We start from the raw sequence: 20,036 nt of genomic DNA, 5'->3' as shown, positions 1-20,036 counted from the left end.
CAAGAGCGCCGACTGCTTTGGCGTCAACAACAGCGCTGAGGGCTGCTACGAAGGCAAAGCTTTGACGTCCGTATCCGACAGACATGGCGCTGACCTCGAGCCCTTAGCAGGTTTCTGCAGTCTCGCTGGGGACGAGTACGGAGACCTGGAAGCACGTCTCTTGCGACCATCCGGAGCCTTGTCCAAACGGGACCTCGAAGGTTCATGATGAGGATCGTGCCGAGGACCCGAGCCCGAAGGCGCACGAGCCACGGATCAAGACTGTTCGTTGCCGGCGTCATCAGAAGGCAGGAACGGAACTGTGCCCTGGGATTGGAAAATTGTCAGCATCTGCTCCCTGAAGGCAGCCCATTCCTCCGGAGTCGAGGACTTTGTTGGACAAGCCACATTCCTTGCAGCTCCATCCTTCGAGGATAACAGGGAAGGTGACCGGTGACAGCGCTTCCTAGAATGCCGAGACGAGGACGACGAATGGCGGGAACCACTCTGGGACCGAGACTCCAGGGACTCCTTCCGACGCAGAGAGTCGCCCCTCGAATCGTCGATGGACATCCCCTTAGACTTAGATTTATGGGACTTACTGGGTTTAGAACCCCTAACTACCTGAAGCTTCCCCTTACGCTCCCGCAAGGCCTTAGCAGTCCGCGACTGGCATTTGGAACAGTCGTCAGTGTCGTGACTCTTGCCCAAGCACCACAAACAAATGCGATGCAGGTCGGTAATCGGCATTTTAGACTTGCAGTCCCGGCGGGGTCGAAGAAGAGGACATTCACCAGGAATACCCGAGGCGCGCCGAGACTCTGAAGCAAACACATTTGCGGAAAAACGTAACTGAGGCTACGGGCGCCGTGCGTCCTATTTATAACATCCCGTGACCTTGCCCTCGACGGAGGCCTTCGAGGGACATCGACCCAACGCCATCGACGCAGGACGCCCTTTGCCAAAAAAGTTTCCGAAGTACACAGCTGTGGACATTACATGTCAAATATGTGGAATACGTTGGAGGACACAATCCATTTGAATATAGAGTTTTGGGAGGGACTCTATCCTTATGAACAGTAGTTAACTTAAGGCTATAGAACAAAGAATCTTAAAGGAGGACCCTAAGGGGCCTCAGCAACACTGACCACAAGGGCTGTGTGCTGCAGTAGTAAAACTTTAGGAGCTATGGAGCAGACAGACTCCATAGTACAGGTAGAATACAAAGAATAGAGTTCCAAAAGGCAGAGCCAATTAGAATGAATGTGTGGGAAAAGGCTCCATTCATTCAGGATTAAAAGAAAAAGGTCCAGAGGTCCAGCAAAAAGTGCTGGGGGTCTCACTGGGAGAGGGGATGAAGCACAATGATAAATCTCCCTAATAAAAACAATTCAATAAGGCATGTAAGTATAAAGCCTGGCATTAGAAGAGAAAAAGAAAGGGGTAAACCAGTGGAAAAGCCCCAGGAGTGGTGAAGCCACTATAGTGAAAAGGATGAGCAAGAGAAACCAAGTTCTAAGAGAGGCAGACCTCAGTACAATGACAGCATAGAACTGAAAACAAGAGGAAGAATCATAAAAAACTATATTGAGAAGGAAAATAAGATGGACAGTAAGGCCCTTAGGAAGTCTGGTAAATACCAGGAAATATTAACAGGAAATGTGTACTACGAGCTACAGGAGCTCATGAGAAGCCATGTGAAAGTTCAGACTAGTATTACTTTTTTTTTTGGAATATTTTTATTTTATTTTGAAATCAAACAAACACACTACAACTGTTTCAAAACATAGAAAGCATCATAGTCCAGTACATTTTCATTAGAACTCCCCAACTACCCCCCCCCCACACCCTTAAACTAGAGCCGGTTCTCACATGTCATTTACGGGAGCATCATTGGGTAGCACAGTACTTAGGCAGTCATCATCCGGGTCCTCTGTTCCGTTGTTACCCTGGTGAGGGTTTGCCATAGAGGCCACCAATTGCCGCCAGGCCAGCAAGGGCCCTACTTCCTCCTCGCCCCCCCTGGTGACCGCTTCAAACCAGACTACAGATTCAGCTTCCGCCCACCTCAAGAGGGCCGTCCACCAAAGCTCCACCCTAGGTCTGTGGGCCACCTTCCAGCCCATGGCAATCCTACGCTTGGCCAAAACACAAGCCAGGTCCTTCATCCTGCTTATGTGTTTTGAATGCCGGGGTCTAGGGAAAAGCCCAAGCATGCATGACCAAGCCGATTCCACATCCAGCACCAGCCAGTTTCGTCTTGACCTCGTCCCAAAATCTGTGCACTTCCGGGAAAGCCCAAAACATGTGTAGCAGTCCCGCATTCACCTTCCCACACCTGGGGCATTGCTGCGTAGCTCGTCCCCCAAACTTTGCGATCTTCCCGGGGTTAACTAAGCCCTGTGGGTAACGTACAATTGAACCTGTTGGAATCGGGACACCTTTCTGTGGTACCTCTGGGCCCGTTCCCATTGCCCGTCCGTCATGGGTCCTCCCACCTCCTCCTCCCAAGCTTGTCTCAATTGAAGCAACTCTTTCCCTGCCCTTACTCGCAGGAGCTCGTATATCCTCGATATTTCGTGCCCGCCCTCCAATACATCATACATGGTTTCCAGGGAGGCGTCAGGGTCTTCCGCTAGCACTGTCTCAGGCCATCTTTCTCTAGTCTTTTTCACAAGCCTAGTGTAGGTTATATATTGGCCACCATGTACCCCCTTCTCTTCCTGCAACCTCTGAAAGTCCACTGCCTCCCCTTCCTGCCATATGTCCCCGAGGGTGGCCAGGCCTACCTGTTCCCAGTATCTACGGACCGATTCAAGTAGTTGGGAGTCGCTCCCGCACAGCCCCGCCAACAGGGCCTGCTGAGAGTACGGCTCCGAGTACCCCCCAATCTTCCATGTCCTGTGCAGATCTCCTAGCCCAGCCTCAGTAACCGCCGCTTGCCCACCAGTTTGTCTCTGCACAACCACACCACTTCCATCAGAAAGTATGGGGCTGTATCTCCACGCAGAAGCCTAGCTTCCGCCGAGTCTTCAGCTGAAAGCCACCTGGCCACGTACCGCAGCTGCCCCGCCAGGTAATAGAGTTCAAAATTAGGTAGGCCTATCCCCCCCCTGTCACATGGGTTCTGGAGCTTCCACAGAGCAACCCTATTCCTAGAGCTGCCCCACACGAAACCCCTACACACGCTATGAAGTTTCGCGAATATGCTCCTAGGTATCAAAAACGGGACGTTTACAAAAAAGTGCAAGAGTCCAGGCAGGACCACCATCTTGAGCAGGGCCGCCCTCCCCATCATGGTCAGGGGCAATCAAGACCAGAATACCATGCTTGATCCCCTCTATCGCCTTTTCCGTGTTATGCTTGTGTTCTGCCTCGACCTTGTGGTAAATATTTATTCCCAAATACCTAAATGTCACGGGCTGACATGGTATTGGCAGGACCGGCAGCCTCTGTACCGGGACATTCCTATATCTGCCCAAAGGGAACAGACTAGACTTTCCAGGGTTCACCGATATGCCCGAGAGGATGGCATACCGTTCTATTACCTCCAGCACGTACTGCAGGTTTTCTTCTGGATAATGCAAATAAAGGAGCATATCATCCGCATATAATGATATCAGGTGCTCTCCACTGACAATGTTTATGCCCACCTCCCCATATTGTTGTCGCAGGCATATTGCCAGCGGCTCTAATGCCAGTATATATAGCATGATTTACCAGGGGCATCCCTGTCTGGTCCCCCCGCAAAGCTGCCAAGAATCTGAGACTGTAGACCCTGTTTTGACTCTCGCCATCGGGGTGCTATTAAAGAACTGGACCCATCTGAGGTATCCAGGTCCCATTCCGTACCCCTTCAGGACCGCTTTCAGCCAGGGCCATCATACCGAGTTGAAGGCCTTGACCACGTCTAACGACATTATAGCCAACTCGCCCGTGTCTTCCTCAGTTTGGTCTATGACATGGTGTAGCCTCCTGTGGTTATCGGTGATGTTCCTGCCTGGAACATATCCCGTCCGATCTGGGTGTATCAGTTTCTTAATCACCTTCTTCAGTCTATTAGCCAGCACAGCCGTGAGTATTTTGCTGTCCTGGTTAAGCATGGACAACGGTCTGTAAGACCCGCACTCCACGGCCGGCTTGCCTGGTTTCAAGAGTGGGATGATTACAGCCTCGCGGAGGGACAATGGGAGTTCCCCCTGCTCATAGGCCTCGTTGAAAGTGGCAAGCAGTGGCTGAAGCAACTCTTGCTTGTATGTTTTGTAGAACTCGCTGGGCAGCCCATCCGAACCAGGCGCCTTGCAAGTGGGCAAGTTCTGAATCACTACCTCCAGCTCATCCGAGGTGACGGGTGCATCTAACTCGGTGCGTTCTAGATTATCCAAGGTGGGCAGCTCTATGTCCTCCAATGTGTCCAGTATGTCTTGACACATTTCCTCCCCCGTGTCCTCATACAAGTGTCTGTAAAACTTAAGGAATTCCTCATTTACCTCTTTCTGGGTGTTGCATATGCAACCTCTCTCATCCTTAATCTCACTAATCACCGAGCGGGGGGTCTCACTCTTATACAGCCAAGCCAGCAGTCTGCCCGGCTTGTCGCCCCCTGCGTGCATCCTCTCTGTATATTTCCTGTAATTGAGTCTGCATAGTCTATCCCAGAGTGCGCTGTAGGACAACTGTAGCTCCTTTACTTTGGTTCTGTTATCATGAGCGGTGCTCTCGCAACGCGCGAGATCCTCTAGCTCCCTTTCCACCTCCTGGAGTTCCCTTTCAACACCCCCCTGTAGCCCCTTAGCTTGGGAAATGGCTACCCCGCGCACCACCACCTTAAACGCTTCCCACAGTGTGCCCACAGAGCTTACGCCTCCCGTATTTATATCAAAGTATTCTTCGATGGCATCCCTCAGGCCCTCCCGAAACCCCTCGTCCTGCAGAGCCTCGGTCGAGTCTCCATGTAGGGATCCATGGTCTTGGGGGCTGGTGTCTCCAGTCTACCACCAAGGGCGAGTGGTCAGATAGTACTCGGGCCTTGTATTCCGCTCCTATGTCTCTCACTATCTCGGCTGTTACAAACATGTAATCTAACCTTGTGTGCAAATCATGTGGCGCTGCGTAGTGTGAATACTGCCTATCCGTGGGATGCAGCCTTCTCCACGCATCCTCTAGGCCTAGGTCTTTCAGTAAGGTACCCAGCGCTTTAGCCGCCGGTGCCGTTTTTCCTGCCCTGTCCTTGGACCTGTCCATTCTGGGATCCACGGTACAGTTAAAGTCCCCCCCCCCCACACTACCATACCCCCTGCCAGGGGGCCAAGTTTACCATAGAGGGTCCTAAAGTAAGCCGCTGTGTCGTTATTGGGGGCATACAAATTTATGATGTGCACCTCTGTTTTCCAGGAGACCCGTTACCACCACCATTCTACCCTCCGGGTCCACCGTAGAATCAAGCATCCGAAACGGCACATGAGGCGCCACCCAAGTAATGACCGCTCTAGCATACGCCGAGTACGCCGCCCCCACAACATTGCCCTTCCATTTCCTCCTGACCACCTCCAGCCTTTCCCTAGTGAGGTGGATCTCTTGCAGCAGGGCTATGTCTACGCGCATCCTCTTTAAGTACAACATCACTTTGTTACGTTTCAGGTAGCTGTTAAGGCCCCGTACATTCCAGGTCACAATTCTGAGATTACCTGATGCCATCCGGTCGGACTATCTCCATCCCATCCCTTCCCTTAATGCTCCCCATGTTAGGTCGTTCCCTGGCTCTCTCCCTTCTATTCACAAACAATACCCTCCTCCCACCTTCCCCAACTTCACACCACTGCACACAACTCCCCCCCTCCCTCCTCCCCGCCAACCCCCAACAATAGCCCAGCTCCATCCCTGGATCTCAGGCCTACCCACGTCTGGACCCGTCTCGTGTTCGAGGACGAGGACCCCGCGGGGTGTCACCAGTCTAACAGTGACCTAACTAAGTGTACTACTATTGGGTGCAGAGGGTGCTCCCCAGGAGCTCCCAGTCGTCTATTTAGTAGAAGTGCATTCAACGGGACCCGCTGGCAGATACCTCCTCCCCACAAGCACAATATCGTACTATATTCCAGTCCCAATGTCATAACTATGGCCTCACGGGTGCCTTTGCAACGTGCTACTTATCTCCAGCTGCTTCTGCCTGGGCATCCGATTCCTGAGGTCGACCTTGCATATCCAACCACTCCATCGCTTCGGTCGGCGTCTCAAAGAAGAGGGATCTGTTCTTATAAAACACCTTTAACCTGGCAGGGTAGAGCAACATGTAGCGGTGGCCTGCTTCTCTAAGCCTCCTTTTCATCGTTCCAAAGTTCATTCGGCTCCGCTGTACGAGCAGCGTATAATCCAGGTACGCCGTTATTTTCGCTGACCACCTTTCTATCGTACCTCCTTTCCGGAAAAATTTGAGAATCTTTTCGCGGTCACGATAGTTCAAGATCTTCGCGATCAACAGCCGTGGGGGGGCTCTTAGGGCCGGTTTCCTGGTCAGGGCCCTATGTGCCCTTTCGACCGCGAACCCCTGGGTCAGCTCCCCGCCTGTAATCTCCTGCAAGAGCATGGTTTCAACGTAATCCGTGGGGTTCGATCCTTCCATTCCCTCCGGAACACCCACTATGCGAATGTTGTTGCGCCTGGCGTGCCCCTCTGCCTGCTCTGCTCTGTCCTCCAAATTGCCCACTCGTTGCACGAGGGCATGAAGCTCCTTAGCGTGTGCATTGCACGCCTCTGTGATCGGGGCCAACTACTTCTCCAGTTCCCCAGTGCGCTCCGCGATCGTTCGCACGTCCTGGCGCAACAGGTTCACCTCTTCTCAGACCGCTCCGATCTTAAGGTCTAGGCCCTACTGCAGCTCTTTCATGGCCAGGCCCAACTTCGTCTCCCAAGCCACCTTTAAGTCAGCAATTGCTGCCAGCACCTCCTGGATAGTACCCGGTGAGTCCGTCGCCGCCGCGGGGGCTTCTTTGCTCTTGCCCCCTTCCTCGCCCGAGGGCGACCTAGCGTAGGCCTCCATCGTGGGCTGTTTGATCCGGGGTCGGACCACCTTGGAGGACATCCTGCTGCGTCGGTTGGGCTCACGCGCCCAGCTCTATCTTCGGCGCTGCGGAGCGCCTTGCGGGGTTCGCTCGCCGGCCCCTTCACAGCAAGGTTCCGCCGAACTCGGGTTCACTCTGCTGGCCCGCCACGATCCAGGGCCTCCTCAGTGGGGGCTCGCACTTATGTTATTGCCTCCAGCCAGAGGCGCATGCAACGCGTCTATCTGGTTGGGCTCGCCCACGCTCCGGCCAGCTTTGTCTTCCTCAGCTACACAGACCATTTATGGCCCTTTGTCCACAGGCGGCCATCTTGGGTGCTGCCCTTCCACTGCGCGACCGCCACCTTCTTCGAAGTCTAGTTGTGTGGATATGCAGTCTCGCTGGTGGGGAGGGGACTCACCATGTGCCCCCCACTTTCATGCACCCTTGGATGCAGCGTGGGCTCGAAGGTCCGCCGAAAACCTTCACTTCTTCCCAGGATCAAGATCGGATCATCGGCGACTAGTATTACTTATTGACGGATTTTGAAAATACGAAGACAGCAGCTTTTCTTGTGAAGAAAACCCTAGAGGAAAGACCTTAAGCCCAGCAGGCCAAAAGGGAACGTGCTAAAGAGAGTGCAAACTGGAAATGTTTAGTTATTAATTGTAGTGATAGGGCGTACAGTTTTGGACTCTTACTGACAGACAAGCACCCTTCTTTAGTTCTGCTATGCAGGGACTATTCCCAATAGCAGTAAGGCAAGAGAGGCATTTTCTCATATCATTTAAATAAAAAGCTTCATCATGCCTGCCATGTGTTAGGGAGAATTATCTGTTAAGGCTAATTTCCCAAACCTAGTGAGTCCCCCAGCAGCTTTGCTGGATTTTTGGGGTTTATTTTTTTCTCTTGCTAAGAGTGAGACTCTTTCTCCCACTCTTGACTGTGAATGTGTTTTATGGGCTTTGGGGTCTTTTACTCCATAGGGCTTCATGTGTTTTGGTATGTGTGTTACACAGCACCCTCAGTGCAGTAATAGTCATAGTGACCACCAAACAGACTCCATACCCTGGGACTGACTACTGTCTCCCAGGGCATGTAAAGTCACCACTGGCTTTACTAGTCTTAAATTGTGAACCGAACCAGTACAAACCATCATATTGTGGAAGTTCTGGTAGGGGTAATTCGATTGCCCCTGGGTCTGTTTTCCAAAGGGGCACTGTCTAGTCCCCCCCTTGTTGAGTGTCTGGCTGGTGGCAGTGGATACCACGCGAAATATTCCACCGGAATATTTCTTATGGGATTTTCCCATTGATTTTAAACGCACCACTTTTTGGTGCAATGTTAAAGATACCGCCGGGTTATTTATTTAATATTTATTCCCCGGTTGGGTCTTTTTGCCAGGACTTGGTTTTAAAATGGCGTTTGTGTTCGCCTCTGGAACTCTAACCCAAGTCGAGCCCTTTGTTCCACTTTTTGGCGGGCTTCTGCACAGAAGCCCTCCAAATGGTGCCACTCTGTCTGGTGTCTACAGGATGTGTGGGAGGGGGTTTAGGCACCCTGGACTGAGTTGCCTTGGCAACTCAAATCGCACTCTTGTGTGATTGGCCCAGTGATGAGCCGCCCGGCCACCACTTAGCATGTTTGAGTGACAGCTAGGCTGTTGAATGGGGGGTTTTCTGCATAAAAGCTGGGCTTTGGGGACTGGAACTTCAGAAGTCGCCACAGGACCTAAAGAATCCAAAGAGGGGAGAAGCTTGAGCCATCTACAACGGTGACACCACCGGTGGAGCCCTGCTGTACGAACTCACCACTTCCCCGACGACAGAGGAGATGATCTTCCAGGAGAGTCTTCTTCCCTTTGAGCTGGTGGGACCAACCAGTTCACCTTCCTGGACGTCTCGTGATCGAATCGCCCGTGCCACGCACCCCGGCGGCCGGATAGCCACGCTTCACCACTAACCGCAAATAAAAGGGTCGTACCTTTTAATCGGAACTCCGCGGCTGGTTTCTTCCCTGGCAGTGCAACGACCTCCAGCTTTCTTCCTCGTCGAGTTCATTTCTTCCTCTGGTCGAAGCCACGACTTGCACCCGCTTCCAGGAACAACTGCCACCGCTGGAGCTTTCTCACCATTACAGGTACTGGTGTCCCGCCTGGTCTCCCTTGCAACAGATTGTCCAAGGTGTCCCGTAAATCCTTGACTTTCTAACTGGGTTGACCTCAGACCTGCTAACTTTGCCTTTCTGAACTGCCCAACCTCTTTTTGACCTTTTCTGCAAAGACTTTGAGTGCATTTCCACTGTGTGATCTTGGGCACATTCCGCCTTGCTCTCTCCAAGAGTGGGCCTGGCCTATGAACTTTTGGCCCTATAGTAGACCCTGCCTTTCTTGACTTGCTGTGGTTTCTTAAAAGTGTTGGTTCTGAGTTATTTTCATACTCTGCCTTTCCTCTCCCTTTTTAAACGAATTATTGGAGTACCATCTAAGGTTACGCGCTCACCTCTGTTTTGCTAATACGTGGTGTCTTAACCTAGACTTGTCGAATAATTAACTAGGGAGGTGTATATAGTTATAGTGACTGTGTTTGAACTTGCTTGATATATTAGTGCCAGTGTATTTTCATAAGTGTGTTTTTAAATAAATAATTATATACTTTTATACCAAAGCTCTGGTCAGTGTTTGCTTGTTCTAGTGTATTTCTAGCCCTATTTTGTATACTCTATATACTGCCTATCTCTTCTTGAGAGACATCTGACTGCTGAGCCATAGCTACCAGGTAAATCTGGGTGGTGCAGACTGCTACCAATTGGGTTTACTGCTTACACCTGTGGTCTTAAACTTTTTGCAGTGGTCCCTAAGGGAACTGCACAGGTTTCTACCGAACACCATGTGTTCAAATCCTCCTTCTGGTTCGCCACAATACACAACATTCTTTCTTTAGGGCAATGAGTATTGTTGATATAGCCCCTGCCACTTTTTGATAAAAATCAGACAGATCTATACTGGAAGTGAATTTTAACTTGAGATCAATTGTTATATTTACTTCTTTAAGCACTTTTATGGAAATTGTATTTCCAGATAGAGATTTAAATGAAATAATGTGCAATACTCACCTATATGTGAGACTAGGTATGCAAAGCATATGAATCTAAAAGATTCACAAACCCTAAAAACATTCAATCTGCAAAATCTGTTTTGTATCTAGTACCATTTTGTACTTGCATGTGTCTCCTTGTTCTCATTTGTTTCTCAGTATAAAGGCTTACTTCCTACCACCTAGATTCCTACTCTAGTGGCATTCTAGTCCACCTTATTATGTACTCTTTTTGCATATATGGTAAGTTGTTACTCAGTATCACTTCTACATCCAGGTCTGCCCATTTGACACTACAGAGAATTCACTTGTTCATGGCCAGATTTTCCCACAGTTCCAAAAATGCTGTTAAGAAGTAGACTTTCTCATCAGCCCATGCAATAAAAACTGCCATAGGTAAAAAAAAACTGGGGAAACTGCAGCATCCGGGTTAGTGGCAGGACTTGCCAAGACATGCCAAGGAGGTCTGAAACTGGACGCTGAGTTCTACGGCATTCACCATATAAACCCCATATGTTAGACTTGGGGAGAAAGGAGAAAATAGCTGGAGTGAATAGCCAGTCTCCTTTCAAATTGACAAATTGCACTGCACCAGTCCTTCCTGCTGTATTAACCCATCAATGAAGGACCATCACCACTTGCCCAATCACACTGACCCGCAGAAGCTCCTCAGGCAGATCTCCTCCATCGTTGATCCCTCTGTTCATGGCGATGAACCGCTCCACACCTGGCTTGTCCTTTACGTTGGGGTTGTGAAGACTGGTGTTGAGCATAATGATGGCAAACGATAATACGTAGCATGTATCTGCAAAGACAAGAGGAGAGCATGATCCACAGGTGAAAATAATTCTGCCTCCCCAACAGATGCTATAATGAAATCACAGTAGCGTGTGCTACCTATTCTTCACAGGTTGTAGTCAATTTGAGAGAGAAGACATCTTTACAGTGTGGTTGCAAACATGGACAGCACTGGAAGGAAGAGATGTCGCTGCTAAACTCCTGTTTGCAAGGACATGTCTGGTGTATTGGGCCTAGTTCTGGAATATAATTCTGGAATCTATTACTGAAACACTGTGCCCAGTTCTTTAGACCTATCTCACTAGGTGTAAAAAGGAGCATTGCCCTGGATGTTATCTGTGAAAGGATCAGGCAAAGAGGTTGCTAACCCAAGCTCTGCCTTTCGTACCATTGCTGTTGTTCTTGTGAATCTTGGACAGAAAGTCAGTGTTATCACAGAGCTGGAGAAAGAAAAGACCAGCATGAAGCCAAAGTGGGACTCCCCCGTCAGCCCCTCCAACCAGAGTCATCAGCATAATCGGACCATGTGGTGGGACAGGCTTTCACTAGTACCGCATTCACCTATTGTCCCTCTTAGTCGTTGCAGATTAGTCCCAAGGATCTAGCCCCTCCCCACTCCACTAATCCAATTAAAGAGCTTATCCCCAATAATCAGAACCCTTGAAATAACCTGTAAGGGATCAAGAGTAAGACTCGGACACAGTAGCATGTTTAGTGTTGATTATACACTTTTATTTGTTACAAAATAATAAGGGGTTTGGAGCAATCCTACCTATCACTACGTCTATGAGGGGTTTCTTTGCCTTAACAAAACAAATGAATGCCTGTGTCATGATATTAAACCAAAGAGCGTCCTCTGTCCTGTGCCCAAAAACCCTAAACTGACTCTTACATGCTAAACTCAAAATAATCTGCGCAATGGGATTTTTGTAAGCTATGCACTTGTAGCTTTCTTTCAGATTTCAAAGCAAAGTTCTAATATGTCGAAAACAAAGGACTTAAAGTTCCACAAGAGGTCCCTTTCTTTATATAATATTTCACTTCACATTTTTAAAGGGGACGACTTCCCTCTTTAGTTTCTCCACTTGTGTTTCCACAGTTTTAAGGAAAATAACGCTTTCCCTTGGTTCCTTCTTGTTTTTCACCATTCAATATATCAACACACTACATGGTTATTACAGGGGGGTTAGCTTTCCCTTCAGCCTCTTTTAAACACCCATTTCTCTTGATTCTTCAATTTATCTCAGTCTGTATCTCAACTAACCTTAAAGGGATATGGTTCTTAGATTTCCCTTTGACTGTTCCTGTTTTTACCCCTGGTGTACTCTCCTGCCAGGGTATTGCATCTTTATTACTGATCCTTAAAAGAGGTGTGGGTCTTTCCTTTTGTAGTCGTTATCACTGTTCATCGGCTTTAGGTTTACTTCTCTTCTTACTGTTGGTTTACTCTCCTGCCAGGGTATCACAATTCTGTTCCTTGGGTGCAGGTTCGAGATTTGCACAGTGCGTGGGTTACTCTCCTGCCAGGGCTTTATATCCTTTCATGGGTGCGAGTCCCAGATGCACTGTTTGCTTGGTTCACTATCTTGCTAGGGCTTTTCCGTTCTCCAATCACCCTTTCTTTCATTCACAAAATAATGCTTTGCATCGATCCTTTCTCGGCAAAGCTCTTTCTGGTAGCAACTCCTTTTTCCAAATATTGGGTTACCAACCCTTTCTTCACACTGGTTGTATTTGTATCAATATCTCTTTCCAAATATTGGGTCACAGACTTATTCTTAACACAGTTCGTATTTGTATCAGTTTCTCCAATTACTTACATTGGGCTTTTTCGTGCTGTTAATGGTATGCAACACTTACTCTCAAGCGCTCTCAAGCGCTCCAGTAACCTGCTTGCGCTCTCAGGGATTACAGGGCAGCTCTGCCGTTCCTTGCATCCTTCCGTCTTCTTCCCCTTGAATTTGATTACCTGACTGGGGGTGCGTCCCATTAGCTGTTTGGTTCCTGCTTTATCTTCCTTTGCTTCTTGTGGCTCCAGCTGCCTAACGCAATAAAGCAGTGAGCTTCTCGTGACCGGTCTCTCTGCACGTTGTTTTCACCAGCCTCCATGCTGCCTTCCAAAGTGTGCTCATCTCCTTCCCTCCAACCAGCGTCAGCACACGCTCTGTACCATTGCAGTCTCTGCCTCTCACTAGTATTCTGTTCAGCTTTGTGTGCTCTGAACTTCCTGCATTAACACTTTCCAAACCGCAACCCGGAACAGCCTGCAGACATCGCATACCGAAGACGTGTCCCGGGAGCTGCCTTGCATCAAAGGAAAGTCTCATCTGGGTAGACGCTCCTTGCCTTCTGTTTCTTCTTGTCCAGCTGGCCTTCTCCCAGTTTGCTCCCGTGGCACTTTCTGCTCCTACTATTTTGTTCATGATTCGTCCTTCTCCTGTCTCTGGTTTGCTTCACCTGGGCTCTGGCCAGACCTTCAGTCCTGTTCTGCTGCATTCCTGGTCTTGCAACCCCTGCTCTTCTTGCTGAATTTCTTCCCACAGATCCAATGCGGTTCTACTTGTCTGCTGCACTGCCCATTGAAGGGTTTTCTGTCCCAGAAGGCTTCCCCTTGGTGGTAACTCCTGTGGCTTCTTTGTCCTCACTCCACAGCTGGCCAGTATTCCTAGAGAGGCTTTGCTTGCCCAATCTGGCATCAATGACACAAGGTATGTGACAGCTGGAGATGTGGCAGAAGAATAGAGGAGGCAACAACATCTACAGATGAGATCAGAAGGGAAAGCAGTGGTGAGAGCAGTAAGGAAAAAAGTGTAATTAACAGGAATGGATAATGTGTTAGCAGACAAGGCACTGGTAGTTAAGGACCTGGTAGAAATAAAGCACAAGAAAGTGGTGAGATTAGAAGGAAAGGGAACAGTGGTAGTGACAGACATGCCGAAAGGGGTAACAGCTAAGGCAAACATCGGATAAGGAGGTACTAGTATAGAAGTTGACAAAGATGTAGAATAGAACAGTCACAGTGGTGGAGAGTAAGCGGTAACAACAGAGGCTGAGACTTGGAAGGAGGAGGTGGCAGGAAGTAAGAAACCGAAGGAGGAGGCTTGCAACAGCAATGAATGAGACTGGACTGCAAGAGGTGGTGAAAGTTAAGGGTGTGACGGAGGTGGTGACATCAGGAGCAGTCAGTGAACAAAAGGAGGTGGTCAAGAATTAACTGAAGGAGGTGGTGCTATGAAAGGATGTCGTAAAATCAGGAGAAAATAGTAAACATAAGTAAGTGGTGGTAGTGAAGAAGGTAGAACATCTGAAGTCAAGAGTTGCCAGGAGAAGGAGGTAAAACCTGAGGGTGAGCAAGAGGTTTGGATATCGGGGCCAAAGAGTGTCACAGAAGCAATCACACCAAAGGAAGAGAGTGGTACAGAGGAGCTTGGTATAAAGTAGAGACGATTATGGAGTGAAAGAGTAGGAATGTCTATGGCCCGTTAAGGCAAAATGGTTTACGTTACTTACCTGTAACTATTGTTCACCGGCATGAATTTACATGCTCATGAATATTTCCCGTTGTCAGGCTGGGAATCCTCGGTAAAAGAAAAAACGGTTTCACTTTCACTTTGAAACTGTATTTCTCCTCTAAACCAATCACTGTCCTCTGAGTCCTACTGCCCCCATCCATTGACAGTCCTCTCCCTAAGACCTGCCTCTGGCAGCCATCTTCAGATTTGGTAAACACGTAAACTGGCAGTATGACCAAGAAGAGCCACAGAGGGGTCGGAGGGAGGGTTCACATATGAATCCATGCCAGCCCTATGCTGAACAACAATAGTTACAGATAAGTAACTTAAATCTTCTCCATGATGGGGTCTTGCATGGATTCACATGTTCATGAATAACGAATACACAGCAGTACCACATTACACAACCACGGGAGGTGGCCAGGATCAACAGAAGCAATTAACACTTACCCCTGGAACAGACTCTCCTCAAGCGAACAGGTTGCGTAGCACTGCCTGGCCGGTTCTGGACTCCACCCTGGAATCCCTGTTGATGCAGTATAACTTCGTGAAGGTATGTGTGGACCGCCACGTTACAGCCCTGCATATGTCAACCAGTGGCACACCAGAAAGAACCGCTGTCAGTGCAGTGATCGCTCTGGTGGAATGGGGTCTCAGAAGGCCCGTCAGAGGCCAGTTCGCCAGCCGATGACGGTGCACGGTGCAGCCGGAGAGCAACCTTGAAAAGGAAGCCTTGGATAAGGCCTTTCCATGGTTCACAGGACCAAAGTTCACAAACAACTGAGAAGTCTTCCGAAAGCTCCTTGTGCGTGTTACCTAGAACTTCAAGGCAGGAGCAACATCCAGGGAATACAAGGCCCTCTCCGCTGGCGACAAAGGTTTCGGGAAGAAAACAGGCAACACCAAGAGCTCATTGAGGTGGAATTCCGGCATAACCTTCGGCATGAAAGAGGGGTGTGTACGCAGTACCACCCTCGACTTGTTGCTTGCAGGACAGGGCCAGATTCTCAACCACACGTCTGGCAGAGGTGATGGCCACAAGGAAAGCTGTCTTCCAGGAGAGAAACTTCAATGGGGCTTAATGTAGAGATTCGAAAAGTGCCCCCATGAGCCTTGTCAGGATCGCGTGGAGTTCCCATGCCGGGCAGGAGCCTTCAACAGCGGGAAAGCCCCTTGAGAAATTCCTTAACGAGTCTGTGGGACCACATCGCAGATCTACCTGGGGATCTGGTGTAGTGTGAGATTGCCGCCCGGTGTACCTTGATGGATGCTTAAGTCAGTCCAGCTTTTGCCAAGGACAGCAAGTATGGAAGAATCTGAGGAGCCGTGACCCTTAGAGAGGTAATCTTCTGCGATCGGCAACACGTCACAAAATGTTTCCATTTGTGGCCGTAGCACTTTAGAGTCAACAACGCCCTGGCTTTGACAAGGACTTCCCTGCAATCTGCTGGAAACTCATAACCAGCAAACTCTAAGGCTGCAGGAGCCATGCCTTCAGGCTCAGCAATCCTGGATCATGATATAGGATTGCGCCTCCCTCTCTGGTGAGTAGATCCGGCAGTGCCAGCAACTTGACTGGAGGTGACGCCGAAAAGCTCATAAGGTCTGTATACAAATCTGCCTCGGCCACGCCGTGGTGATGAGTATCATCTTGCATCGACACTGTCTTGAGTGTGTTGAGGACACAAAGCAGGAGAGGAAACGGGGGGTGGAGGGAAAGCGTACAGAAACAGACCTTCCCACAGGAAGGAGAACGCATCCCCCCAAGTTAGTGGAATCTGCTGGCAAACTTCAGGCACTTGGAGTTTGCCGCTGTGGCAAAAAGATTGATTGGGGGTTTGCCCCATTTGACGATCAGGAGGTCCACTTGATCCTGACAAAGTTCCCACTTGTGGCAGGAGTGCAGTTCCCTGCTGAGGAAGTCTACGATGATGTTCTTGATGCCTGCCAGGTGGAGAGGGACGAGGAACATCCCCTGTCCGATGGCGCAGTGCCACAAGTCCTGAGCTTCCTTGGAGTGCGCTGGGGATTAAGTGATCCCTTGCTTCTTGATGTAGGACTTGGTGGTGGTGTTGTCCGTGAAGATTCTCACCACCTTGCCCTTCAGGGACGGTAGGAAAGATTTGAGCACCCATAACACTGCCCGTAGCTCCAGTATGCAGATGTGCAGATCCTTCTCCTCTGGAAGCTACAGACCTCTGGCGTGTAGTCGTCCATTGTGAGCCCCCACCCCTCCAGCGAGGCGTCGGTGGTGACAGTCTCCTGGTAAGGCGGGGTTTGAAGTCCCGTCCACTAAGTGATGTGGGAGGGCACCCCCCACCACCCTATGGCCTGGCGGAACTCCTTGCTGAGAGGGACCCTGTCCGCAAAACTCCCAGATGAGGTAGATGCCGGATGACATCATGCCAAGCAACGACTTGATGGCCTGCACCGTGGCCATCTTCGCCAACGACAGTCGCTGCACCTTCCCTTGAAGTGCTGCTAGCCTCTCCTCCAAGGGTGAAGCCTGGCACGCCACTGTGTCGAGTCCGACACAGAGGAACAGTGCGTTCTGCGATGGCGTTAAGCAGGACTTTGGATACTTTAAGGAGAATCCCAGCCAGATCCTGAGAGCCGGTGCATATCAGGTAATCGTCCAGGTATGGGTATACGCGTATGCCCAGCAGACACAGATGGACCGCCACCGGGGCCAGGCATTTTGGAAACACCCTTGGGTCCAATTTCAAGCCGAATGGTAGGGCCTTGAACTGGTAATGTTGGCCGTGATGGGAACATGGAAGTACATGTCCTCTATGTCCAACAACGTCACATCAAGAAATTCCCTTCCTCCAGTTGGCCGAGCATGTGCTGCAACGTGACCATCCTGAATTTTTGAGACTTCAGGCACTTGTTCAACAGCGCATGTCCAGGAGGCGTCTCCACCCAATGTCTTCATTCTTACCAGAAAGTATCTGGAATAGACTTCAGAGCACCAGAGCCGTCGGGGAACAAACTCGATCGCCCCGTTCCGTAACATGGCTAGCACTTCATCCATGAGCTGAGAGATGTGAAGCTACTGACGGGGAACCGGTGGAATAAGTGGGCAGCTGCATTGGACCACCAAGGTGTTTCCCTGTGCGAGAGCGTCCAGCACCCATCTGCCGGTGGTGATCTAACACTCGCTGACAAACCTAGTCAGCCAGCCTCCCACCAGGGTGCACGACTGGGGGCCTGACGGCCTGGTCAGTACAGGCTTGCTTGGGCGCTAGCGTCCTGCCCTGCGGGCGGCGGTGCTGACCTCCGCTATTGTGGGCCTGCGAGCGACCACTGTAGGCTTCCTGCGTGGAGGATTATATGATGTGGAGAATCCCTTGGATGATCCTTTAGACTTTCCCCTGGAGGAGCGAAAAGACGAACGATGCTGCTGAAGAGTGCTAAGGGAACGTGCCGTCTCCGTCTTTATGGATTGAAGGTATTCGTCAACCGCCTTCCCAAACAGATTTTCTCAGTTGAAGGGCATGTCCAGCACCTTCGCATGAACGTCCTGACAAACGTTTTTGGCCTTCAACCATCCGTGCCGAATAAGGCAGACTGTTTCCCATCTGCGGAAACCCGTGTCGGTGATGTCCACTACCACTGTAATGGCATGTTCTGATGTTACCTCCCCTTCCTGAAAAAGGGCGAGAGCTTACATTTTCTTGTCGTTGGGGAGGAATTCCAGGATCAGGCCCAGCTTGTACCAAAACTCCCGGTTGTATCGGGCCAAGATAGCCAGAGCATTAGCCGCCTTGATCGTGGATGCCACTGTCTAAATGACTCTCTTCCCCATGGCATCCATCTTCTTCCAAGTCCAGTGACAGTTGTGACCACAAGCACTTGAGCGCGGAGTCCGGCACCCTATATTTCTTCTCCAACCGGTCTGGTTTGGTTGGAGCCGTGCATGGGTTCTTCATGAGCACTAGGCCTTCCTCCCAAATGTCATCCAGAAAGGGCACCGCCATGATAGTCTTCCTCTTAGATGCTCGTTGCTGATACAAGAACCCTCTTTCTTGGTTTCCTCAGACACCAGCTGGAACAGCTCGGAGGTCCTGAAGATAGAGTGGAATGATCCTACCTTGTCTGGTGGAGAGACTATGAGGGGCATCCAGGTGCAGTGATTCATTGTCTGCCAGGACGAAGTCCTCATCTTCGTCAGTTTCCGTGGCCGTCATGGCCGTGTCTGTTTCTGCTGGTGGAGTCTGGGCCCGATGTGGTGTAAAAGGCTGATGTGGAGGCGTTGGTGACGCTTTCTCTTCTTACACAGAGGCTGATCAGGGGCCTGCGGAATCACAGGTTTCAGTGCTGAGGGCAACCGCTGCTGGATATCTGTCACCAGGGTGTGGAGAGTCGACAGGCTGCGGAGGGAACAATGGAACACTAGGCCCTTCACCGCCGTTGTCCCCGTAGACTGTATGGACGGACTCTTGGTCGTCATCGTTCGTGGATGAGATGTTCATCGGTTGAACGCAAACCTTGGAAGCCCCCCCCCCTTTTACTCCCTGAGGGTTTTGAACCTGGGATATGGACCGGTGGACCGGTGTCTTTCCCCCTCCCCGCCACAGGGGTGCTTGAAGCCTTGGCTGCTGCCTTAGAGGCAGGAATTTCATTTGCCCTGCAGGAGTGAACCTCGTGGGATTGGCCCCCTACCACTGCTGTGGTTGTCAGAGCAGGTGCCAACGAAGTGGTCGACGAGGACCTTTGCTCTGCCGGTGGAGCCTGGTTGGGCTGTGCGGTCTTCTCTTCCTCCGGCCTAGGTTTTTCTGCTTTCTCCCCTAACTTGGCCAGGGTGGACGACTTCCTCTTTGAGGAGGAGCTTGATGGCAGGCTGGCTATGTAGATGGATGGCGAAAGTAATCGTGGCCTATCCAACCTGGCACCCGCATCAGCGGCAAACCCAGTGGAATCGGACTTGCACTTCTTGGCCTTCTCTTTGAACCCCATGGATGGGGTGACCTCAAAAGACTTCTTCCCAGAGGGAGGCCGTTCTTCGCACCGGCCGGTCCGGGTAAAGGCATGACCCTGCTCAGAGCACAAGCCTTGTTCGAATTGAGCCATGCCTCCAGCCTGCTATGTCCGTCTTTCTTTGTCTTCTTCGAGAAGCACAGGCATATCTCGCACCCATCCTCGTTGTGGTCCGGGTGCAGGCAGTAAAGACATTGTAGATGCTTCCTCCACAAAGACATTCCGTAGCTTGCATTTGGTGCAGGGCCTGAAGAGGTTTCTTCCCTCCTTTTTCTCCTCTCTCATGGTCGGAGGGTGCAAATTAGGCCCAAGATAGCCTTCCAGAAACTTTGACGAATCATCGCCCCAGAGGGGTTCAAAACGTCACCAACAACAGGTCCCCCGTTGCTGGCTCATGAGGAAAGAGCACATGCGCTAGGGTGCAAACAAATATCGAACTTTTCCAATAAAAAAACGTTGAAAAAATGTACCAATGGTCCAGAGAGCAACTCGAGGACTCCTGACACTGAAGCGTGCATTAACAATCGGAATATGGCTGCCAGATGCGGGGCTTAGTGAGAGGACTGTCATTGGATGGGGGCAGTATGACCCAGAGGACAGCGATTCGTTTAGAGGAGAAATACAGTTTTAAA

The 20,036-nt window shown here is 50.4% G+C and overlaps 1 protein-coding gene across 4 annotated transcripts in view; it reads right to left on the bottom strand.

Moving 5' to 3' along the window:
- CYTH1 (cytohesin 1) overlaps positions 1-20,036 on the bottom strand; it is a 914,859-nt gene that overhangs the window by 338,252 nt on the left and 556,571 nt on the right. For all 4 annotated transcript variants that reach the window (XM_069655238.1, XM_069655235.1, XM_069655237.1 and 1 more), the window contains exon 8: positions 10,771-10,919. In XM_069655238.1, the coding sequence (XP_069511339.1) occupies positions 10,771-10,919 (149 nt within the window). The remainder of the gene's footprint in view (positions 1-10,770; positions 10,920-20,036) is intronic.

This window comes from Ambystoma mexicanum, chromosome 3q, assembly GCF_040938575.1.
Source record: "Ambystoma mexicanum isolate Mex_15411 chromosome 3q, UKY_AmexF1_1, whole genome shotgun sequence".
NCBI classification, from domain to species: Eukaryota; Metazoa; Chordata; class Amphibia; order Caudata; family Ambystomatidae; genus Ambystoma; species Ambystoma mexicanum.
Note: the sequence above shows the minus strand (reverse complement) of the source record. Positions and strands in the feature narration are given on the sequence as shown.